This window comes from Gopherus evgoodei, chromosome 7 (genome assembly GCF_007399415.2).
Source record: "Gopherus evgoodei ecotype Sinaloan lineage chromosome 7, rGopEvg1_v1.p, whole genome shotgun sequence".
In the NCBI taxonomy this organism is placed as follows: domain Eukaryota; kingdom Metazoa; phylum Chordata; order Testudines; family Testudinidae; genus Gopherus; species Gopherus evgoodei.
Genome location: NC_044328.1, coordinates 97,905,392 through 97,930,277, shown reverse-complemented (window position 1 = coordinate 97,930,277; position 24,886 = coordinate 97,905,392). Strand labels below are relative to the sequence as shown.

Below are 24,886 nucleotides of genomic sequence, written 5' to 3'. Positions count from 1 at the left end.
CTGGAAGAGCAGGTGCAACCTCAGTGCATTGGTGGGTGTGCGGGGCTGTCCTAAGATCCTGAGCCCCACCCCCAGCACATGGAAGTGGGGGGCAGCACCACCATGCTTGCTAGGGGGTTGTAGCCCCATCTGTGCAGTGGAGGCATTTGTCAAGCCCCAGGCCTTCTTCCAGTACAGAAGAGCGGACTGGGGGGCACTGTTGACTGGTTGGGGGGATGGATGTATTATGCACAGTGAGTTCTATCCCCAGCTCCGGCAAAGGAGTGGGGTCTAGTAGTTAGGGCAGGGGCTGGGAGCAAGGACTCCTGGGATCTATTCTCAGGCATCTGTGAGATCTTGGGCAAGCCAATGGCTGAGTTCCCCTTTGTAAATGGGGCCAAGCCCCTTTGGGTCCCAGCCTTGCAGGGAGAGGTCATATGGGGTCACTGTTAGTTATTCTATTGCTCTCTGGCACCCCCTTCTGTGCACATCAGGAATTGCTGCTTAACCTGGCAGAACATGTGTACAAGCATGTGTTTTTCTGTGTGCACCAGATCAGTGGGTGTGAGTGTGCACATGCACAGGAGCCAACTGAGTGTGAGCTGGCAGAGCATGAGTACAAGAGTGTTCAGGAGTTCTGTTTGTGTCCACACAGTGGCTGTGTGTGTGTGCGCGCACACATGCTGGCTGAGTGGGTGTGCATGTGCACACACTGGCTCTGTACATATGTATGTGCACACACATACACACACTTGCTGGGTGGGTGGGAGGGCTGCTGGCTGGTTGTGTGTATCTCTGTGGGCTCAGTGCCCCGCTGAGATGCCAATTAATCACTGTGGCTCCCAGCAGCCTTGGAACCAATTATGGTAAGTGCAGCGCCTGCTGCCTGAAGGGAGGGGGGTGTCAGTGCCTGCCAGCTTACTCACCCCTGGGGGGGGGAGGAGTAGTGCTAGGGGGATGCTACTGGAGCTGTGATAAAAAAAGAACAATCCTTTACATTCATGATTTATAAGAATACCATAAACCAAGGAACTCAGGACTCCTGGCACCAAGCCCCCCTGAAAACTGGAGATAAAACCCAGGAGTCCTAGCACCCAGTCCTCTGCTCTAACCCCATAGAACCCCACTCCCTCCTGCCATTAGGAATCTCCTCCCCCACTGCTCCAGTGTTTGTGTTGGGGGAGCTATTTTTAGCACCAATTCCCCGTCCCTGGGTGGTAATGAACAGCTGCTGTGGCCTCAGTGGGCGGGGGAGGGGGTTCACGCACTCTCCCATCTCCCTAACCCCCACTGCCCTCCCAGAGCCAGACAGAACTCAGGAGGCACCACGCATGGACAGGTGCAGGGTTGGGGGCAAGACCCCAGTTTCTGGGTGAGGTTGGGGAGGGGAGAACCATGAGGGGGAAAAAAAGCAACACAGCCAGAGTATGTTAAGTGTCACCTTTACTGCTGGCTCACAGCCCCAGAACCAACACAGCTGGGGAAAGTGGAGGGTAGAGCAGCATACTCCACAGCTCCTAGGGCTCCCAGCCCAGTCCGGGCAGTGGCTGAGACACACACGTATGGGGCCATCATTAAAATTAGCAACAAGTCCCCAGCCTGTTCCATTGCACCTGCCCCACATTAAGAGTTGAAAGTCATGGGGTATTTGCACAGGTTCCCTGCCATAAAGGACCCCTAAAAATAACACAAATGCTCCCTGAACAGCCAGCAAGTATGTGGCAGGACATATTCTGGGTTCGATTGGCTGTGGGATAGGAGTCTCATGGCCCAGGTAAAACAGTATTCACTGAGGTACAGCAACAGGGATGGAACACAGGAGTCCTGGCACTCACACCCACTGGCTTCCCACAAACCAGGAAGGAAAAAAACAAACAAACACACAATGCTCCAAGTGGTAGCAATAGGCTATATGGGGGTTAGCACCAGGCACTGAGACCGCCTAGTGGGGAAATGCAGGACAGGAGGACAGATGTATGGACAGAGATGTAAGCCAGGACGGGGGTGAGGGAGGGAGTTATTCTGTTTATTTTAAAAGTCAGCAGTGGGTAGAGACTGATCCCCCCAAATTTAAAACCACATCAGGTTAGCAGAGGCAGGGCACCCCACCCAGGATAATCACACGCTAAGGGGTAGGGTGGAGCGGGATGCAAAGATGGTGCGCTAGGAAGAGGGTCACAGTGCTGGGGGCATTGTGACCCACACCTCCGCTCCCCCCCCCCAGGGAACTGACACACTTTCTGCCATGTTAGTAGATAGGGGACCATGGAATTTTAACCTACAGAACGGGTGTGCCCCAAAACATAGCTAGGTGTTATAACTCCCCACCCAACCCACTTGGGGGTAGAATAGGGGGAATTTCTCACCTTTAAATAAATAATATGTTATGGGGGGCAGAGGGAGGGGGAAGTTAACCCCCCACATCCTTTTTCTCTGGGTTTCTTCATCCCCCAACCCCATGGAATTGGGGGGGGGGGAGAGATAAGGGACAGGAATCCCAATGTCCCTCTGCTTATTCTCAGCTAGGCAGAGGCACGAAGTAGTGGCCAGTTCTCCCTGGACAGGGTGCAGGGGAGATCCCTCACACAGAGAGGACGGGAAGGTCCCCACACACAATGTGGGACATGCTGAGCATCTGGGGGAAGCCAGCGCAGTGTCTGTTTGCTGGCACCCGGTGGTGCTTAGTTGGTGATGGGGGGCAGGGGCAGGCAGGCCTCGGGGGGCTATTCACGGGGATCATCAGGCGCAGGGATTTTGTGGTGGGTGGGCTCGACGCCCCAGATCTCACGGGCGTACTGCGCGATGGTGCGGTCACTGGAGAACTTGCCCGAGTTGGCGATGTTTTTAATGACCTTCTTGGTCCATTCCTTGGTGTTCTGGGGAGAGAGACGCAGGTCAGTGGCAATCACACATGGACTGCTGGGGGATGGGGCTGGGGAAGCCAGATGGGATGGCTGGGTGAGTGTCAATGGGCAGGCCGGCCATGTGTGGGGATGGATAGAGGGACAGCATGAATGGAGGTGGGGGGGGGTGGCTAGATAGAGGAGTGGTTATGGATAGATGAGTGTCTGCAGATGAGGGGTGAGCGCTGGGATGGATGGATAGGTAAAAAACAACAACATGTACAGGGATGGATGGGTGAATCCAAGTGACTACCACTGACTAACATAAAATTTGAACACCTTGAAATAAAGGTGAGTAGACAGACAGACAGACAGACAGACACACACACACACACTGCAGCCCCACCCTGAGCTCCCCTTTACATACCTCTAGCATTGTGCCTGGTTCTCATCCCCTGGCCGTCAGGACGCCACAGAGTTGAGCTTGATGGGTTTTTGATCTTTCCATTTCTCCCTATGAAGTTTCATCCTGCCCCCTTTCCAGCCCCCTGCAGGGCTGCATCTCTCATCTGAGCTGGTCAGTGTTTCTCTGGGATTGAGGGGCCTGGAACTGAGCTAGGACGCCCAGGAATAGAACCCAGGAGTCCTGCCTGACAGCCTGTCCCGGTCACTCTAACCCACTAGACCCCACTCCCGTACCAGTGCTGGGTGCAGTACCCCAGGGAGGCCACTAGGGTGCACACTCACTTTGTAGAGGGCGCTGACATTCTCCTGGCATTTGATGTAGGCTTCGTAATCCGCAAACACTTTGAACCTGGAGAGGGAGGGGAAGCAAGAGGGTATCAGGCTGGGGGTCCTTGTGCATGCTGCCACCTGCTGCCCACAGACAGGAGCGACACCCGGAGCCTCTCCCAAGAACATAGCCAGCAGCAGACACCCAAAGCTCTGGGGAAACCCTTCCCCCAATCCCTCAGCTGCCCTTCACTATGGGTGCACTCGTGGGAACAGAACCCAGGAGTCCTGGCTCCCAGCTCCCCTTCCCATAATCCACTAGACGCCCCTTCCCTCCCAGAGCTGGGGATAGAACCAGTGCTTAATTTGTGCCAGGGATGAGCCCCAGCACCTCTGGGCTGGGCAGTTCCTAGCCCCGGCACCTTTGGGCTGGGCTAGGCAGGTCAGTTATGAAAGTGAAAAAATTTCTTGAGCCCCAGCACCTCTTTCCTTACAAATTAAGCACTGGATAGAGCCCCCTTCCTCCATCCCACACCAGGCATGTTGCCTCTGTCCCTTATGCCCTCTCCCCAGTGCCTCCTCCCACCTGTCATTGTTCATCAGCATGTTGACAATGTCCTTGAAGAGCTGGGGCTGTTTGGGGGAGAAGAAGCCGCTGCTCAGCTGGTCAATCACCTGTCTGAGCTCTGGGATGCGGTCATAATAGTCCTTGGCACAGTAGCTGGAGGGGAGGTGAAAGGGGGCAAGTTACCTCAGGATCATGGCTCCACCCCAACCCAGCGTGGCCTCAGGGGCTCCCCCCAAACCAGAAGCACCCAGAGGACTCCCCAAGCCCCCTGCCCCACCAGTCCCCAAGAGGGACCCCAGCGGCATGAGGAAGGCATGCTGAGGGAATGGGGGCAGGATCCCAATAGGAGAGCAGCCAAACAGTGTGAGGAACCCAGGTGGGGGAGAAACTGGGAAGGGATCCTAGCAGGAGGGGAGGCAGGCAGTGTTGGGAGGGTCCTGGCAGCAGGTGATGGGTGCGAATCTGGCACTGGGTTAGGGGGCACCATGGGTAGGAGATCCAGGCAACGGAGGACAAGATTCTGGCAGCTAGGTCGGGCGGAGGTAGAGAAAGTGGAGCAGGAATCCAGCAGCAGGGAAGGAGGCACGGGAGGGAGGCCTGGCAGAGGGGTTCCCTGCATGAGGGGGGGGGCAGGGGTCTGGCCCACACCCTTTCCTGTCCATCTCTTCCACGTCTTCCACCCGCATGCCGAAGATGAATAAGTTCTCCTCGCCCGCCTCCTCTGCCATCTCCACGTTGGCACCGTCCATGGTGCCAATGGTCAGCGCCCCGTTCAGCATGAACTTCATGTTGCCAGTGCCCGAGGCCTCTGTGCCGGCTGTGGAGATCTGCTCCGACAGGTCGGCCGCTGGGATCACTGTGGGAGAGACGGGATCAGCGGGCTGGGGTGGGAGGTCAGAGGTCGCCATGTGGGGCCCATTTGCCTGATCCAGGGCAATTGCAGGGGGTTTGGGGGTAAGTAATGTGGGTCAGAAGCTGCCATGTGGGCTAAACCCAGCCCTGAACCGGAGTGGAAGGGATGGAGGTCAGAGGAATCTGCAAGGAGCAGACAGCCCCATTGGCCTGATCTAGGGTGGGAAACGGGAGTGCCAGAAGTGGGGGGGGAGCCTGGGAAGCCAGGCCCCCCCACTTTTTACCAGCCGTTAGGGCGAGCAACAGGGGGTGAGGGGTAGAGACGAGTGAGCAGGGGGTGTGGTCTTGTGGGGAGGGTAAGAGGCAGCAGAGGGGCAGGGTCTCGGGGGAAGCGACAGTACGGAGGACGGGCCTCAAGGAGAAGAGGCAGCATGGGGGGTGGAGCCACCCTTTGGGTGCCAATGGCACTCCTCCAACTTTTAGGGACCTTCTGACCCTACTATTTTCCCACCAGGGGTGGCAGAAATTGCTATGTGGGGTAGATTGCTCTGGGGCAGTGGTGGCAGGTTTGTGGGGCGGACAGCAGGGTCAGAGGTCACAGCCTCCCTACCCTTCTCAGCTAGGGAGACACGGTAGTTTTCCAAGAAGATCATCTTGAGGCGGTCGCCGATGACGGGGTCATTGTTGATGACGTCCCCGATTGCCGTGACCAGCTTAATGATCATCTTGGCCATGTGGTAGCCAGGGGCGGCCTGCGGGGGGATGGAGGGTGAGACTGCCGTTTAACCCCCACCCGCTCCTCCCACCAAGGGACAGCAGCACCGAGAGCAGTGGACCCTGGCCCCCAGGTCTCACCTTGCCGCCGATCATGACAGTGCGTGGCACAAAATGCTGGTTGGGCTCCTTCTTGATCCCTGCAGGGGGACAGGGAGAGACACAGGGTCAGGGCCAGTGTGCCAGGGAGCAGGGCTAACAGCTGGCCAGTCCCTGGCCACCCGGTGAGCACAGCTGGCCTGGAGGTTGGCCTCATAGCTGGGAAGAGTCAGCAGACCAGCTCTGACAGCCAGCAGCAGTGCAGCAGCTGCTCAAAGCCTTTCCCACTGGCAGTGATAACCCCTGCCTTGCCCAGGCCCTGTCCCCGTCTTGCCCCATTCCAGAATACCCAGTCCTAACCTCAGCTCCGATTCCAGGCTACCGACTCCTGCTGCAGCCCCTGGGCCTGACTCCTGTTCCAACTCTAGGCATGGCTGCCCATGTCCCGGTCACTGACAGCGCCACCGAAGAGGTGAGTGGATACTAGTAGTTAGAGCAGGGGGGCTGGCAGTCAGGACACCTGGGTTCTCCCTCTCACTGTGGCATGTGGCTGGGGGTCAGCACTCACGGTTGTAGAGGGTGATGACGTGGAGGCAGTTGAGCAGCTGCCTCTTGTACTCATGGATCCTTTTCACCTGCACGTCGAAGAGGGAGTTCGGGTTGATCTTCACCTTGTACTCCTTCTCCAGATACGCAGCAAACTTCAGCTTGTTCTCCTGGCATGGGAGAGCAGAGATGGTAACCTAGGCCTTGCATCCCATCCCCTGCCTTGGGGCCAGATCACAGCTGGCGCCCCCTAGAGGGAAGAGGCCCTGGATCTCATTTCCCTACCCTGGTACCTGTTTAATTTTGGCAACGTCCCGGATAAATCCCTCATCATCCACGTAGGCCAGAAGCTTTTTCAGATGGTCAAGGTTAGAGATGTATTCGTCTCCAATACGCTGGGGAAAGAGAAGGAAGGGTCAGAGCCAGGCATGGCAAAGGAGAGTAGGCAGACACTCCCTCGCTCTGCCCTTCCAGGGGCAAGGCAGAGGAGAGGGATCCAACCTATGAATGCCCCCACATCCCTGCATGGCAGCCTGCTCCCCCCCCATGCCTGTCTATATCTAGCATCCCCCACCCCACAGAGCCCTCCATCCCTGCATGGCAGCCTGCCCCCCAATGCCTGCCTATATCTAGCATCCCCCATCCCATAGAGCCCCCAATCCCTGAATGGCAGCCTGCCCCCGCAACGCCTGTCTGTATCTAGCATCCCCATACCACACAGAGCCCACATCTTCATATGGCAGCCTGCCCCACAACTCTCCCCTCCCTGTCTGTCAACCCCACAATCACTGAATGGTGCCCCCCAAAGATCCCGCACTTATCTGTCTGCCTTTTGCATCCTCCAACCCAACCCCCCTGCATATCACCACCTAGGATCCTTCCCGCAGGGACTCCACAGGCTCCCCCCTCACTGCACTCACCTCAGCAATGACCTCAGCCAGCCCTGGGTTGCACAGAACCAACCAGCGCCGAGGTGTGATCCCATTGGTTTTGTTCTGGAATTTGTGCGGCTCAAACTCATAGAAATCCTTGAAGCTGGGGGGGCGGGGGAAGGGGAGAGAGAAGGGGAACAAAACAGGAAATAAATGAATGAGAGGACCAAGGAGGGAAAGAAAGAATCAAAGCAGGACTAAAAACAAAACTAGAGGGCAAAGGAGTGGGAAGAGAAAGGCAGAATATCTGAGAGAACAAACACAAGAATCGATGATGGAGAAAAGAAGGGAAAGAAAGGATAAAGAGAAGAGTGAATGAATCAGGGGAAATGAAGGGAAGAGAACGAAAGAGGAAAGAAGAGACTAAACAAACAAAAAGAGAAATGAATTAGTAAAAAATTAAGGTCTGAGAAACAAACAGAAAAAGAGGGAAAAGAATGAAAGAAACAGGAAAATACAGAGGGGCAAAAGTGGAGAAAAAAATAAGGGAACAAATGGGAAAAGAAGGACAAAATGAACGGAAGACAGGAAAACAGAAAGAAGCGAATGAACGAAAAAGAAAGTAAGAGACAATGAAATCAGAAGGACCAAGAGAAGATAAAGATAAGGAATAAGAGAATGAATGAAAAAGGGAAAGGTGGGGAGAAAATCAAAGGAACGAGAGAAGAGGGAGGGAAGAGGGAAGAATGAAATGGGAAAAAATGCAAGATGGAAACGAGCCGTGCAGACGAAAGAGGAAAGGAATGAACGGGAAGAGAAGGAATGGGAGTAACAGGGGAGTGATGGACAGTGAGGTGCAAGGGAGTGTAAGGACAGTGAGGGGGCAGAGCATGGCAGGGGGAAGGGCACATACACAGATTTCTTGATGATGTCAGAGTGGATGCGGGCGACCCCGTTGATGGCATGGGAGCCCACGATGCACAGGTGCGCCATATTGATCCTCTTGATGCTGCCCTCCTCCACCAAGGACATGCGCCGCAGCCGGTCAAAGTCTCCGGGGAACATGGCATTGACTTTCTGGGGGGGGGCGGGGGAAGGGAATGGCAGAGTCCGGATGGAGCAGGCACCCTCAGAGAGCAGCTCCGCAACTGAGCACCCCCCAGGAGGAAAATGGGGGGTCCCCACTGTCCTAGCCAGAGGACACTCATCCCCCCAGCACCCACCCTGCCCCCCAGTGGGAGATAATCCCAAATGCCCATGATTTCCTTCCAAGCCATGCACCCCAAATTTGGTTCCCCACCCTCACCCCAGCAACAGCATGTGTGAATCAGCTGCAGAGCCAGGGAAGAGACCCTAGAGTCCTGACAGCACCTCACAGCTCTAAACCACTAAACCCCATTCTGCTCCCACAGCTGGGGACAGAACCCAGGAGCCCTAGACTAACACATTCCAGTTCCTGCCACGTATGGAGGGAAAGGGATTTCTCCACTGGATTAACCCCAGCCCTTCCTGGGGGTGGAGCTTACATCAAGGAATCTCTGGTTAATTTCATAGATGATCTCCAGATGGCGGGGCAGGAGGGTTTCCAGGAGATGGACGGGCCAGCGCTCCAGAGCTTCAGGCAGCACCGTGTGGTTGGTGTAGGCGCAGGTCCGAACTGTGATGTCCCAGGCCTGGGAGAGATACAGCACATGAGGATCCCCAGCACAGCCTGAAATGCAGCAACCTCTGGGTGGGACATGGGGGCTGTTCAACAGAAAAATGACGACACCCACTCCCTACTACACACACCCCTTACCTTGTCCCAGTCCAGTTTCTCGATATCAACCAGCACCCTCATGAGCTCAGGGATGGCCAGGGAGGGGTGAGTGTCGTTCAGCTGGATAGCGACCTACAGGAGAGGGGAAGAACTCAGACCACCAATGACAGAGGATGCATGAGCTTATCTGTGAGAGAGCAGGGCTGGAGTAGCTGGGAGCTCCCCCCAAAGCCAGCTCCTGCCCACCTCCCCACAGCACCCCCTGCTGGGAGAGGCCCAGGCTGGAGTAGTTGGTCGCTCCCTGCACAGCCAGTGCTCCTGAATTGCTCCCTACAGCACCCCCTGCTGGGAGAGGCCGGTACCTTGTCAGGGAAGGCATCAAAGGAGGTGCGGACGGGGTCCCGGCTGCCGAACTTGGAGGATTTGAAGCGGCGGATGATGTCCTGCAGGGTGGCTGCCACCGTGAAGTACTCCTGCTTCAGACGCAGCTCCTTACCTTCAAAAAACTGCAGAGAGGAGGGGCAGGTGAGGATGGGGCATTCACCAACCCACTCCTGGCCTGTACAATCCCAACCGCAGAATGAACTCGTGGCTTCAGATGTAGCATGGGCTCTCTGCAGCCCCTGCTCACAGCATAGGGAAAGTAGTGGCAGACCTGGGAATGTAACCCAGGAGTCCAGGCTCCCTGCTCTAACCACTGCATCCCCTCCCCTCCCAGAGCAGGGGATGAAACCCAGGAAACCCAACTCCCAGCCTCCCCAAGCAGTAGACAGGAGGTGTCTCACACTCCCACATGGCTGCAGAGACCTTGAAGGGAGTAACATTTGGGACATATCATGAGGGCAGGGATCTGCAGACAGAGGGAAATCCCAGTTTTGCCCAAAGGTGAACCCTCCTGGCTAGTGAGATTTAGACCCACCTGCCCCCTATCCCTGCTGCTGGAACCAGGGGCTGGGTGTGGAAGCAGAACACCCCACCACCACACACAAAATGTATAATCCCTACCCCAGGTCTAACAGGCTCCCCCCAGGAAACCCTGCAGTGGACACAGAGCACTGGAGTGGGTGGGGGGCTACTCACGTTGTCATTGGGGTACAGCACTCGAGAAATGTTCTCGGCCAAGTTCCTGTCCAGCACGGCTTGGATGTAACCACCAACGTTAACTGAGGGGGAAAAGAGAGAATGGGGCCTTAGTTCACACAGGATCCCTTGCCAGGTGCTGAGATGCAGCCACCTCTGGGGTGGGGTGCAGGGGCTTTTTGTACAGGGATCCTTTATACAGCAGCTCTGGAGCCCGCTCCAGGGTGGGGCCTGGGAGGGGCTGTTTATACAGGAATCCTTCATGGTGGGGCTTTGGGGTCAGCAGGGGAGGGGAGGCTGCCTCCTACTGAGCCCCCATCCCCGGTTACCAGTAGCTGTCTCCCAGCCCTGCTCAGCAGAGGGGGTCTGACACCTGGCCCTTGCTTGGTGCAATGAATCCAGCAGAGAGACAGACCCTTGCCTGGCCTGAGGGCCCCCCATTCACTCACAGTCCTTGAGGTTGAACTCGTTGGGGGCCCGGGCGGACCAGAGGCGCATGGTGTTGACAGTGTTGTTGCGGTAACCAGGTACAGGTGTATCATAGGGAAGAGCCAGGATCACCTGACAAAGGACAGCAGGGTTAGTGCCAGCCACAGCACCCCAATGAGCATGAAGAGAGAGAGCCTAACCCCAACCTCTCCCAGAAGGCCTTTTGACCTCGCATCCTATAATACTCTCCCCTCCCCCTTTTTACTGGTGGGGAAACTAAAGAACAAGGTAACTGAATCCCCAGCGAATCAGGGAGATGACCCAGGTATCCTGGCTCCCTGCACACATACTCCCAGGCTGCTGAGCGTGCTGACAGACTCATGCAATGGACCTGTGCTTCTGGGCAATCGCACGTGCATGGAGGCACTTGTGCAAAGTTACATGTGAGCACGCACCGGCCACTAGTGCACAGGGATCTCACACTTGCATGGAAATGCCCACTTGTGCGCTTGCAAACGCACGCACTCAGGCATACCTACACGCTCGCACTATCATGTGCAAAGGCCTGTGAATGCACCTCTCCCCCATGCATATGGCTTGTGCACCAACGCTCCCGCACACCCAAGGGCGTACAATCACCACCCTCTTATGCAGGGGTACATGCATGGCTGCCAGGCCCTCATGCAGATATACTCACAGCCTCTCTTGTGCAAATGCACACTTACCACTCACTCAGGCCTCCCGGACTCACCTGCGTGTCGACCCACTTGGTGCCATCGGGCCCATGGTCCACATGCCCATAGAAGTGTACTGGGATCATGTACTCAGGCCGGGCCTTCTCCCAGGGGTTGCCATAGCGCAGCCAATCATCAGCCTCCTCCACCTGCCGAGGGAGGGCAGGAGGAGGAGGGGTTAGTGCCATCCTTCTCCCTGCCCCCCCCCCGGGATCCCTTCACACACACACCCAGGGTGTCCCACCTACCCAACACCCCATCTCCTGCTGCGATCACCTGCGCCACGCAGCACCTGCTGCCTCCCCACCCAGAGCACCCCACTCTGGCCCCTGGGCAACCTCTCTGCCAGGCCTCTCCTGCCCCAAACTGGTGGCAAATCGTGGACCTTCCTACTCGACACTGCCCCCCCCCAGATACACATCCAGTCCCCCAACACACATCCCATCCCCACAGTGCCCTGTCTGCTCCCCTGGGGGAAAGGAGCCCACATCCCAGCCCCCCCTCCCCCGCATCATGGGGGGTGCGACCCACCTGCCAGCCCCCAGAGATCTTCTGGTTGAAGATGCCAAACTCATAGCGGATGCCGTAGCCGTAGGCAGCCAGTCCCAGGGTGGCCATGGAGTCAAGGAAACAGGCTGAGGGGGAAAAGGTGGGCAGGGGTTGGGCATTACAGCCAGATCAAGTGGTAACATAGTAACAGCCAGGCCAGGGGGGCAGGAAAATAGATAGAGATGGGGGGCAGGTAGAGGAGATGTGGAAGAGGGAAAAGCAGTAGGGTCACAGTGATGGGGTATGAAATGGAGGAGGGGCCAGGCGTGGAATGACTGTGATGCGAGTGAGGGAGGGGTCACAGTGATGGGGGTGGGTTGCTTTGCATGGTGCCTGGGGCAGGTGCTCACGTGGGTGCAGATGCTGAATGGGGCCCTTGGATTCCTTTCTTCCTCGACTGCTGGACAGAGCCATGGGTCTTGGGGGGCAGTGTCAGGGGACAGTGTCGGGGAGGCTGGGTGTGTGTCTGGATAGGCAGTGTCAGGTGTTGTCTTGGGGAGCCAGGGTGCTGGGTGTGTGTCAGGGGGGCAGTGTTGGGGGGCTGGGTGTGTGTCTGTAAGGGGGCAGTGTCGGGGTGATTATGTCTGGGGTGACAGTGTCAGGAAGCTTTGTGTGTGTCTGTGAGGGGTCAGCGTCAGAGGTTGTTCTGTCTCAGGGGGCAGTGTCGGGGACCATGTGTGTATGTTTAGGGAGCAGTGTTGGGGGCTGGGTGTGTGTCTGGGGGGAAGAGTCAGGGGGCTGTGTCAGAAGTTTTGTCTGGGGGGACCATTGGGGTGCTGGGTGTGTGTCTGTGGGGGCAACGTCAGAGGTTGTTTTGTCTGGGGTGGGGAGTGTCGGGAGGCTGGGTGTGTGTTGGGGGGGAGTATTGGGGAGCTGGGTGTGTGTTGGGGGAGCTCTCCTGGCCCTGGGCAAACAGAGCAGTCGGGTTCCGTAACTGCCAAGCTGGCTCCCCTCACCTGCCAGGCGCCCCAAGCCCCCATTCCCCAGCCCAGCGTCCTCCTCGATCTCCTGCAGCTCCTCCATGTCCAGGCCCAGCTGTGGGGGAAGGAAAAAGGGGGAGTTAGGGAAGAGTAGCCGGCCCCTTCTTGTTCAACCCATCCCCCCCGTAACTGCCTCTCCCTGCTCCACCCCCTCTCCTCCCTGATCCCCCTACCTCCCCCTGGCGCTGGGGTACCTGGTAGGTGGCCTCGTCGCAGGCGTTCTGCAGCCCCAGGTTCACCATGGTGTTCTGCAGGGTGCGGCCCATGTAGAACTCCAGCGACAGGTAATAGATGCGCTGCAGAGAGATGGGGCAGAGATGGGGAGGGGGAGGGTTGGGGAGTCCATCAGCCCCACCCCCAGGAAACAGCTCCATGCCCCGTTCCCTGGCCCACTAACACTGGTCCCCCCACCCCGAGGCTGGATTAGAGTCAGCGTCCCCTACAGGAGAAATACTCCATATCCCATTTGCCACCCTGCTTGGGCAGGACACTCTGTGGAGGGCAGAGGGGGAAGGTGGGGTGTGTGCCCATGTGGCTGGACACTGGGGCCCATAGATCCAGCCCCTGCTGCTGAATACAGCCCCTGCTGCTGAATACAACAGGCCATTCAAAGGCACTCATTGCCCAGCTAACCTTTGGGGGAGGGTGGGTGAGCACCCATCTTGGGTATGCAGCCGCTCCCCCTATCCAGTGTCCCAGGCCCTCTGCACCAGTCCCCCACCCCATGGGCTTACACAGGCTCCTTCCCAGATTAAATGGCAAAAGTCAACAGCAAATGTCAGGCTAGGCTAAATTTATCCAGACTCTGTCCCCTCCCAGGATGCTGAGATAGGATCAGAACCAGGGGTCTTAAGAGCTGGGATTCCTCCCCTACTACCTGTCACTTCTGGTGAGAGACCCCATGTACCACTGTCTGCCCCCCTGAGCCAGCCAGTCCCCCTGCCCTCGTGCTGGATCACAGCCAGTGTGCCCTAGAGAAGAAAGGTCCCGTGTCCCATTCCTGCCCCCCTGAGCCAGCCAGTCCCCCTGCCCTGGTGCTGGATCACAGCTAGGGCCCTTAGCGGGGAAAGGTCCCTTGTCCCATTCCTGTCCCCGCCTGAGCCAGACAGCCCCCGCACCCTGGTGCTGGTCCTGTTTCCCATTGCCTGCTTCCTTCATCCTTCAAATGTGTTCCCCCCAAACCTACTGCCCTCTAATCCTAAACCTCTCCCCCAACCCTAGCTCCCCCCTTGCAGGTCCCCCTATCTCCCAGCATGCCAGTCGGCAACACTAACTCTTCATATCTACCCACACTGGCTCAAATGTCCAGCCACTGCTACCTCTGTGTTGCCCCCGCCCCAAACAGGAAGGGGTTTAATGGCCTGCAATCCCCTCATACTGCCCCACTGTAATTCCCCAGCCCAGGTGTTCAGCCCCCAGTGCAGGTCTCTGAGAGGCAGTTTGTGCTGACTACTTGGCTCACACACACCCAGGACTTGGGGGCTAGCCAGGGATTGGGGGAGGGTGGCTGGGAGGGGTGAATCATGGCCAAGACACTCGCAGAGAGGCATGGGGCCTGGGAAAGAACAAGGGGTGATGGGACAGGAGGACACTGTGGAAGAGCGGTGAAGATAAATGGGGGACAGAAAACCTGGGGGGGAGCAACGAGTACAGGCCTTACGGGTGATGTGGGGGGAGAGGGGAAGGGCAGGGGCAGCAGAGGGAGTGGGGGAAGGGCAGGAGCAGAGGTGGCTGTGGGAGGGCAAGTGGGTCTGGGGTTGCATCTGGGTCTCTGGAAGAACCGCCCCATGAGTTACATCCTCCCTCTGCCAACTTCCGGGGGGAGGGGGGCAGAAACCAGGTTCAGATGGTGACAATGGTGTGCCTTCCCCCAGCCCTCCTCACCCACTACAGAGCGGGCCCTGAGCACACTGTCCCTGTAGCAGGCTGGCCCAGTGGATAGGACTCCAGTCTTGGACTGAGGATGCTCAGGTGAGAGGGGCAGGTCCCATCCTTGTCCCAAGGAAGGAAGCCTACTGGCTCTGCTCAGTTCCCATTGACCCCCACAACTAGCCAGGGGTGCTGTCCTGTGAACCACCAGGCACTGGGCTGCATGGGCCTGACGGGAGCTAGGGAAGGAGAGTACTGGTCTGGATGAGCCTGTGGGTCTGATCCCAAGCCCTTCAGCACCAATAGCCCAGGCCTTTACTCCCTGAGCTGAAGCGTCTGGGGCAGCTGGTGGCAACAATCCAACTGATATTTATACCCTCTATGGAGCATGTGCCAAGCTGGCCTGGCACAAGGGGGGGATCCCAGCACTTGAGTCTGGCTCCCAGGTGTTAGGAGAAGGCTAGAGCATGGCGCATATATGGGAGGGGGGGGTTGATTTGTGAGCCATCCACTGCTCATGTCCCCATCGCCCTAGAACAAGGGGCCTGTCCAACATCAAGACATCCCTGGCCCCACTATTTCCAGCAGCAGCTCTGACTTGTCTGGGTAGCCCCTTTGCTGTCTGCTCCCCCCTGCCCCAAACATGCCCTGCCCCAACGTCCCTGAACTTTGTCCCCTCTCCAGCCTCACTGCCCTTTTCCTGGTGGTCCCGATGGCTGCAGACCCTGCCCAGGTGCCCCCCTGCTTCTGACCCTTCCTGCACCGCTCCCGCCTAACCCTTTGCCCCTCGCATTCCCTGCCCCTTGGAATCTCTCACGTAGCGCTGCTGCTGTGCCCAGATCTTTCTCCCGGTCGGGGCCCCCTGGCAACCCCTCCCCAGTGCCCCGTTGCCCTTCCCCTGGTTCGGCTGTTGGGTGTTATCCTTCCCTGCCCCTGAGTACTCCCACCTCCCCAACACACAGCCAGCCCGTACCTCCCCTCATGAGTACCCCAGTGCACTCTCCCCTAGCCCTACACACACACCCGGCACCCCCTCTCCACTGCGCACATGGGCATCCCTCCACTCCACCGTACCCCTTCTCCGGGGCCGGGCGCCCTTCTCCAACGCTCCCGCGTGCACTCACCTTGGGGTCCTTCTCGTAGTAGTACTGCTGGGTGCGGATCCACCTGCCCACCAGGTGGTCGCGCACCGTGTGCGCCAGGGCGAAGTAGTAGTCCCGGGGGGTGGCCACGTTCCGATCCTTCACCAGTGTGAAGTGCAGGTGCCGGTTGAAGTTCTTCTTGAGGTCGGAGACATTCTCCACCCCGGCGAGGCCCCGCACACTAATCTGCTTCCTTTTCTCATAATCCGACAGCGGCAGAGACATCCTGCAGCCTCCGGCGGGGCCCTGGCTAGTCTGTGCGAACAGCGGGGGCTTTCACGCGGGGGGATACAGGCCCTGGCACCAGGCAGCCGGGCGGGCAGGAGCTGCCAGGAGGAACACCAAGGAGCCGGGATCTCTGCTCTGCCCAGCCCGCTCGCTGCAGCAATACGCCCTAAGCCCCGCCCCTCATGTATTATTAATCTAACCAGATTGGTGCATTATTCATAAGCCCCTCCTCCAGGCCGGAGGGAGCAGGGGAGGCCCGCGCCCGACCTCCTGGCTCATTAGGCTCCTCCCCTTGGCTTGTCAATTATTCATCTGATCCAGCCCGCGCCTCTCTGGGAATCCCCCTTCGCTGGGGGCCCTCTTGGCTGAAGAGTTGTAGCGGTGAAAACAACAGAGGGCAGAACCCGTGCTGGGCATAAGCAGAGTAAACAATTGCTTAGGGCTCTGAGCAGCTTGAGAGGCCCCTATTAATTATTAGTGGGGGGGGGAGGAAATGTTCCTGCCTTTGGCCCCCGATTGGGCTAGCATCGACAGGGACAGAAGGGGTTAATCACAACAGTAGGAAGTGCTGGTAAAGGGCTCCTGCTCTTGTTATTACATGGACTAATAAATATTAAGCAGTGCTTTAACTAATCTCTCCAGCCCCAGACTCATCTGTCTGTCTGTGAAACCCTCACTCTCTGTATCCATCCCCATACTCACCCTCTAGCCATCTAACATTCCCTCCCAGAACACGACTTGTAAGTTGCTAGCTACATATATAATTCTCTATGTATTCATTGCCATACACAACCTCAGTCTATCCCCTTACATGCATCTCTCTCTCTCCATCCCTCACCCTCTTAGCACCTGAACGTAGGAGCTGGTGTTTCCAATCCTGCACATGAGCAGCCATACTGCAAAATTACAGGGCTTGGACCGGAGTCACAGCAGAATTTAGGTTCTGACCCACCTCCAAGCAGGCCCCACAACCCAGGTTCTGATTGGTTGGTGACCAAAATCTGACTGATTTATGCGCAGATGGAAGGGGGCCTTCGGTTCAAACCTCAGCCCACACTCAGGCTTAGAGTGCAGGGGCAACATACATACTCTCAGAATCACTTTGCTCTTGGTGGCTGGGATATTAATTTTTACTGTTGTGTAATGATTTTCAAATTAATTAGCAGCCAAAACAATGAAAATTAGTGGGTAAGAACGACAGAGTAATTCAGTTAGCAGAAGGCAATGGAACAGCAAGAAGTCAGGCTGAGAATGTTATGGAGAAATTAGAATAATAATAGAAGGGAATGAATGGAAAGAATCATAAAGCAATAAGATGTAATTAGACTAGGATGCAATTAGATTAAGGATGGAGTCAAATAAATGATAGAGGAAGAATTCCATGTAGCCAAAGCATTGGCAATCTCAAAACATTTTATGTCCTAGACACTCAGACAATAGGGGCTGACTTGATGTTTTTATCACTGTATAACTGTATTACTAATCTATTTGTTGTTGTCTCTAGTTTTTTTTTTATAAATGGCTTGACTGGGGGGACTTTGTTCCAATGGTTACAGAAGGAGGGGACTAAGAACCAGGACTACTGGGTTCTATTCCCAGCTCTGGAAGGAGAGTGGGGTCTAGTGGGTTAAAGCAGAGAATGCTGGGAAGCAGGATGCCTGGGTTCTCTCCCTAGCCTACCAAGTACATCCTGCATAACCCTGCACTTCCCTTCTCTATGCTCTAGTTTTCCTATTGACAAAGTGTTCAAACCCCAGGAAAGGGCCCCCAAACCCCATGTGCTGAGTACAAATTGTCTCCATTTCACAGCACCATGCACACAAACTCCTGATGCTGAGGGCAGGAGGAGATTACAGGATGAGTGCCTGCCTGGTCACTTAGGGTATGTCTACACTGCTGCAAGCAGCAACCAGCCCAGCCTGGACCAACAGGCTTGTGCTAGTGCACAGAAAATAGCCATGTGGACATTGCAGCTTGGTCAGCAGATCAGGCTGCTGGGCCCCACTGGATCAGAGCTCAGGTGGCTAGCGCAAGTTTCCACTGCAGTTGCAATGGCCACCCTGCTATTTTTAGTGTGTGAGCTTGACCTCCACTATTGTGAGTCTGGCTGGCTGGCTGGGCTGCTTGGTTCCTGCTGCAGGGGAGCCAGGCCCTTAGACAGGACAGTATCCCACTGTCAGGATTACAACACGACACTGGCAGCCCAGCGTGTACTTGGCACCCATGATTGCACACTTAAATGACTGAAAACTCAAGAGTCCACCTGTACTCCCATTCCTGATCCAGCCAGGGCCCTGCCTTGGGCCTGCAACAGAGCCAGCGACCTATATAAAGGAAAGACCCCATACCCCATTCCCTGCCCCCCCAATGAACCAATCACTATCTACCTTGGGGCCATATGGGAATCAGCAGCCCCTAGTAGGAAAAGGCCCCATATCCGATTTCCCCTCTCCCCTCACCCCAAGCCAGCCAGTCCCCCCCCCCCCGCCCAGGGTCTGGATTAGAACCATTGCCCAAGAGTTGAAAGGGCCCAGATCCCCTTCTCTGTGTGCCCCTCCCCTTATGAATAATCAATTGAGCAAAACCCCTCCCCTGAAGAGCAGAGTTATGAAAAGAGCAGTGTGCTAACCTTGTGCTATTTTTTCCCCTCACCTCTAAGAAAGGATCAGGCAAGGGAAGATTGCCCTGTCATATTCATTTCTATTTCTGGCATGCAGTTCAGGGGCCTCAACTCTCAAATCCTTATTGTGTGTGCACACAAAGCTGTGCGCAAGTGTGAGTATTGTGTGTTTGTGCATCCATGAGTGTGTATGTGCATGCATGAGTGTGAGGATGTGTGTGTCAGTGTACACGCACACATTCGTAAGGAGTGTGTGTGAGCTTCCAACACCATATTACTGGGGAGCTGGGTTTTTTTGAACAGATGGTATTGCAATCCTGTCCCCCCTGCACTGAGAAGGGGAGGACGGGAGATCAAGGTCTTTCTTTACTACTGATCCCCCTTTTTATATTCCCCTTTTCCAAGGTTACCAGTATTTTTCTCAGCCAGAACCAAATTCTTCCTTCATAATAATGCAGTATGGCTGAGACTTCACTTCAAAGCATTATGGCAAAAGCTAAGGAGAGGGAGGTGTATATTATATATATGTAAACCAGTATAGCCATCACAGCAAACCTTCCTAGTGGAGATGTAGCTTCTACCAGCAAACGAGTGCTTTGGTGGATTGAGCTGAGGCAAAATAAGGCTCTACCAGCACAGGCGCTCTTTTACCAGTGTCGCTGCTTCTACACTAGGGCTTTTGCCAATATAGCAATGTCACTTAGAAAACAAAAAAATCACCCTTGTCTGAACCATTGCTAGCGTAGCCCGGGCCTCAGTATCAGCCCCACAGGTTCAATGCAGGCACAAGAAGGAAGCAGCTAGGCCCACCATGTCGCTCCACTGAAGCCAGGCATGTCACCTGACCATCACCCATTCACCCAGCCCCACTCTAGCTACTACATACCATTACCTGTCAGGCTCCTAATAGAACCCAGGAGTCCTGAATCTCAGCCCCTCCCTACTCTAACCAACTAGACCCCCCCCTCCCCGAGCCAGGGATCAAAGCCAGGCCCAGGGGACATTTGTAAGCAGCTCTCAGCACCTTGGCATTAGAGTTGCTGAATGACAATATTTCCTCAACCTCCTTCCCAGCTGACACCTCCCCATGTGCCTCCCACAGGTCTTCTCCCAGTCCTTGCACAGAGCTACGCTGCAGCTCCACAGCTGGGCTAGCTGAGCACGCAAAGGCGGGTGAATGATTATGAATGGCACCTGCCATTCATAGCTTGGCACAGACGGGGTGGGGCGGGCAGGCAACCAGAATGTGTGTATGGGAGCAGGGAGAGAGAGGGAGCCGTGCAAATCTCGGTCCCAGCAGGCTAGGCAAGGACTACAACTCCCAGCATGCCCTGCACTGGGCAGGCCCATGCCGGCGCGAGCGAGCGCCTGCGGGGAACATGCCGCAGTGCGCGTGTGGCGCTGCAGCCGCTGGTCGGTAACTTGACCCGTGTCAAGGTCATGGCAGTAAAGTCCTTGATGGGCAGTCACAGGCGGACAGCGGAGCGTGTCACGTGCTTATGTGAGCTACTCACCCCCCCACACCCTATCAGCTAATGTACCCCCTCGCCCCCCTTCACCTCATCAGCTAATGTACCTCCACACTCTCCACCCACGCTACCCCCATCAGCTAATATACCCCCTCATTCCCCCTTCACCCCCCACCCACATACCCCATCAGCTAATGTACCCCCTCATTCCCCCTTCACCCCCCACCCACATACCCCATCAGCTAATGTAGCCCCTCGCCCCCCTTCACCTCATCAGCTAATGTACCTCCACACTCTTCACCCACGCTACCCCCATCAGCTAATGTACCCCCTCATTCCCCCTTCACCCCCCACCCACATACCCCATCAGCTAATATACCCCTTCGCCCCCCTTCACCTCATCAGCTAACGTACCTCCACACTCTCCACCCACGCTACCCCCATCAGCTAATGTACCTCCACACTCTCCACCCACGCTACCCCCATCAGCTAATGTACCCCCTCATTCCCCCTTCACCCCCCACCCACATACCCCATCAGCTAATATACCCCTTCGCCCCTCTTCACCTCATCAGCTAACGTACCTCCACACTCTCCACCCACGCTACCCCCATCAGCTAATGTACCCCCTCATTCCCCCTTCACCCCCCACCCACATACCCCATCAGCTAATATACCCCTTCGCCCCCCTTCACCTCATCAGCTAACGTACCTCCACACTCTCCACCCACGCTACCCCCATCAGCTAATGTACCTCCACACTCTCCACCCACGCTACCCCCATCAGCTAATGTACCCCCTCATTCCCCCTTCACCCCCCACCCACATACCCCATCAGCTAATATACCCCTTCGCCCCTCTTCACCTCATCAGCTAACGTACCTCCACACTCTCCACCCACGCTACCCCCATCAGCTAATGTACCCCCTCATTCCCCCTTCACCCTCCACCCACATACCCCATCAGCTAATGTACCTCCTCACCCCCTTCACCTCATCAGCTAATGTACCTCCACACTCTCCACCCACGCTACCCCATCAGCTAATGTACCCCCTCAGCCCCCTTCACCCCCACCCACATTCCCCATCAGCTAATGTACCCCCTCACTTTCCACCCACACACCCCATCAGCTAATGTACCTCCTCACCCCCACCCTCAAACCCCCTTCACCTCATCAGCTAATGTACCCCCTCACCCTCCACCCCATCAGCTAATGTACCCACCCTCCACACCCATTCACCCCCACATCCCATCAGCTAATCTACCCATCCTCACCCACAACCCCTCATCAGCTAATGTACCCTCCACCGACACTCACCCACAAATCCCATCACCAAATGTAACCCCTCATACTCCCCCACACCCCATCAGCTAATGCACTCACCCCCACCCACACACCACCATCAGCTAATCTACCCATCCCCACACACCCCATTATTTTATCTGTTCCTCAGAAAAACTGAGGAACCATCTCCTGCACCTTACATACTGCAGAGAAGACCAGCTCAGACAAGAAATCATCACATGCTCCCATGAACTGGAAGAAAACAATCAGGAAACCTACCTGGAGATAATGCAGGAAACCAAAAGCATCTGTCTAAAAAAAATTGATGAGAGCCATCCAGCAACACAAACAAAAAGTGAAACCTACTGCAACAACCAACAGACAACCACCTGTAAGCGAAACCATGACACCAGCACCCAGCACATGGACACAACATCGCAATATAATCAACTTATCAAGACTACTTCCACCTGAACTGAAATACAGTATCTGTACTCTCCAAGGGACTGAACTTCTGCCCACCATCGAACCTGATACCGTACTAACTATAAGAATTTTGATGACTCTACCTCAAGGAATTCTTTCACAAAGATTAGATCATCCACAACTATCACATCCCCACCAATAGTCATAAGAAAAAAGAACCATCTGACTGACCATAACCTATCAGACGAAACCACACACTGTATCATTATATCAATTGCTTCAGGAAAACAATCAACAGTGAAATCTTTAACAAACATCACACCCACAACAATCTCTCTGCCACTGAGAGGACAGCTATACAGTCCCTGAAATCCAACCGCCAGATAGTGATCAAACACGCCGATAAATGGGGCATCATCTTGGTCCTCAACTGCGATGACTACGTCAAGAAGACCAGCTGACAACATTCCGATACCATCTAGCATAAATAATTCAAAGAAGACCCCAAACCACATTTCACCCAAGTATTTAAGGAGATCATAAAATTCTTTCCCGAAAACTCATCCCCCACAAACCCTCCCCAAAGACCTTCTACATGTTTCCCAAGATACACAAACAAGGGAACCCAGCCAGACCCATCATAACTGCCATGGCATTCTTTCTTAAGGAATATCAGGACTCATAGAAACCATCCACAAACCACTCACCACACAAAAGGCCTCCTCCAAGAGGCTACCGATTTCCTCCAGAAACTCTTCAGCTTTAACCAGCAACCTCAGAACACCATCCTCACCACCATGGACATCACCTCCCTAGACACCAACATCCCTCACCATGACAGCATCACTGCCTGCCTCACCTACCTACAGGATAATGTACAGTGCTCAGAAATCCACCCCAAACTCATACATTTTATCCTCACCCATAACAATTTACGTTTAACAAACACACACTTAGTCCAAATCATGGGACCAGCCATGTGTACTAGGATGGCTCCTCGATATGCCAACCTCTACATGGGCCACCACAAGGAAGAATTGCTGAAAACAAAAACAAAAATGTGCCATGAACCCAACAAGATACCTGAGGGACATTATATTTTTGGAGCACCCACGGAAAAAAATTAGTGGTGCTTGGCAGCCAAACTCCCCTCTTCCCCACCCTCCTTCCGTCCGGCACCCCATCAATCAACTCCTCCCCCTCCCTCCCAGCGCCGCCTGCACACTGCAGAACAGCTGTTCCATGGGATACAGGAGGCACTGGGAGGGAGGGAGAGGAGTGAGGATGGGGCATGATCTGGGGAGGGGACAGGAAGAGACTGAGCTAGAGAAGAGGGGAGGTAGGAAGAGACCGGGCAGGGGTGGGGCCTTGGGTAAAGGGATGGAGTGGGGGTGGGCTGGGGGCAGAGTTGAGGATCCCCCAGGCAGAGAGGAAGTTGGTGTCTCTGACTTCAACAACCAGTCCCTATCTATGAAACTCTCTAACACTCCCACACCCACATCAGCTTCCTGGACTCTAATTAGCTTCAGCAACAGAACCCTATAAATGACTATGTACAAGAAACCCACAGATCACCACACTCACCTCCACAGATCCAGCAACCACCCCACACCCCAAAAAATCTGTTCTCTACAGCCAGGCACTCAGATGCCAGAGAATATGCTGAGGAGAAAGTCTGGGATACACCCCTTAACAAACTTAAAACCACCTTAACCAAACAAGGACACTCCACCACAGAAGTAGATCACATCATTGAATGGGCCTCCGAATACCCCAAGAGAACCTGCTTCAATACGGGGGGGGGAGGGGGAATCCATCAGCCGCACACCCCTAGCTGTCACTTACCATCCCACACTGGAACCCACATGGGTGATCCTCAAACAATTTCAAGCCATACTCCATCAGGATCACATCCTGGAAAAAAAGTCTTTCCTGAACCCCCTTTCTGGCCTTCAAACAACCCCCAATCTTGCCAAGCTCATGGTCAGAAGCAAACTCCTCACAGACAAGGACTCACCAACTCAAAGCAGCACCAGCCTATACTCTTGAATGAACTCAAAGAGAAAAATGATAAAAGACAAAAACACCCTGTCACCCAGGGGCAAACACTTTTCACCAAATGCTCACTCTGTATCAGACCTCTCCAGACTCATCCTCAAATTAAACCTGCATAACACCTGGGAGCATAAATCCATAGCACCACTAGACACTAAAACCCATGGACTTAGTGGGAGACTGGTTTCATGGCTCCTTACAGGAATCTATAAACACACACCTGCCTGCTAACCCTTAATGGTGCATTTCAAACACCTTTTACATCACAATCTCACCCTGGTGGGCCACTCCATCTCAAATGGCTTCCTGCAATGTGACCCCTTATGCTTATCTGTCCTGGCTTGTATTTAGCTCAGACACTCAGATTTCTTACCCCAGGCCTGAAGGTTACCTCTGTGTAGTTCAAAAGCTTGCACCTCCCACCAACAAAAGTTGGTCTAATGTTAGATATCTTACTTATCTTGCCTGTCTCTATCCTCATACCTATCCATCCATCCCCATACACCTCCCCATTTACTGATCCATCCTTGTATGTAACCATCCCCATACACACCCCTTCATCTCCGGACACAGCAGGCCATCTATTCCTCCCCCGACAGTTCAGCCCCACCCCCCTCCAATCTCTCTATCTACCTGTCTAATCTCTCTCTTTCCCGCTAAACTCTCTGTTGATCTCCCTAATTTCACTCTCTAGCTCCCCAGTCTCATTATTGGTCTAATCCCTCTATCCCCTAATCCCTGCCCCTGGGTGACAGTCACCCCCTGTGCGTGCTGTAAATCCCTATTGCCAGGATTAAGATGGGATTTAAGTGATTCGTAGAGCCTGCCCCAGGATCCATTCCTGCTTGCACCTCCTCATTGGCTTGGTTTCCCAGTGGGCTTTGAGAAAAGGCTTTGTTTTTTTAATGCTGCCAGGGCTCTACTGAATCCCAAGGGTCCTGTGTGTCTGACAGGAGAATCCTGCAGCACCCTGGGTCTCTGGCAGCAGCTCCCATGCTCTGGTCCCAGGATGCTGCCTTGCTTGTAATGGGTGGAATTCCCATTGCAATAGCTGTG

General features: G+C 55.1%; 1 protein-coding gene across 1 annotated transcript; it reads right to left on the bottom strand.

Moving 5' to 3' along the window:
- Nucleotides 1-1,404: 1,404 nt before the first annotated feature.
- On the bottom strand, nucleotides 1,405-16,150 carry PYGM (glycogen phosphorylase, muscle associated). The gene is made up of 20 exons (XM_030569920.1): nucleotides 15,730-16,150; nucleotides 12,931-13,032; nucleotides 12,713-12,791; nucleotides 11,739-11,842; nucleotides 11,225-11,356; nucleotides 10,494-10,605; nucleotides 10,045-10,127; nucleotides 9,327-9,470; nucleotides 9,004-9,096; nucleotides 8,732-8,878; nucleotides 8,119-8,282; nucleotides 7,254-7,368; nucleotides 6,627-6,728; nucleotides 6,356-6,503; nucleotides 5,830-5,888; nucleotides 5,585-5,726; nucleotides 4,771-4,978; nucleotides 4,141-4,275; nucleotides 3,570-3,636; nucleotides 1,405-2,855 (listed from the first exon to the last, which is right to left on the bottom strand). The coding sequence occupies exons 1-20, from the start codon at nucleotides 15,970-15,972 to the stop codon at nucleotides 2,703-2,705; spliced, it is 2,532 nt and encodes an 843-aa protein (XP_030425780.1). The 5' UTR covers nucleotides 15,973-16,150; the 3' UTR covers nucleotides 1,405-2,702.
- Between the last annotated feature and the right edge of the window lie 8,736 nt (nucleotides 16,151-24,886).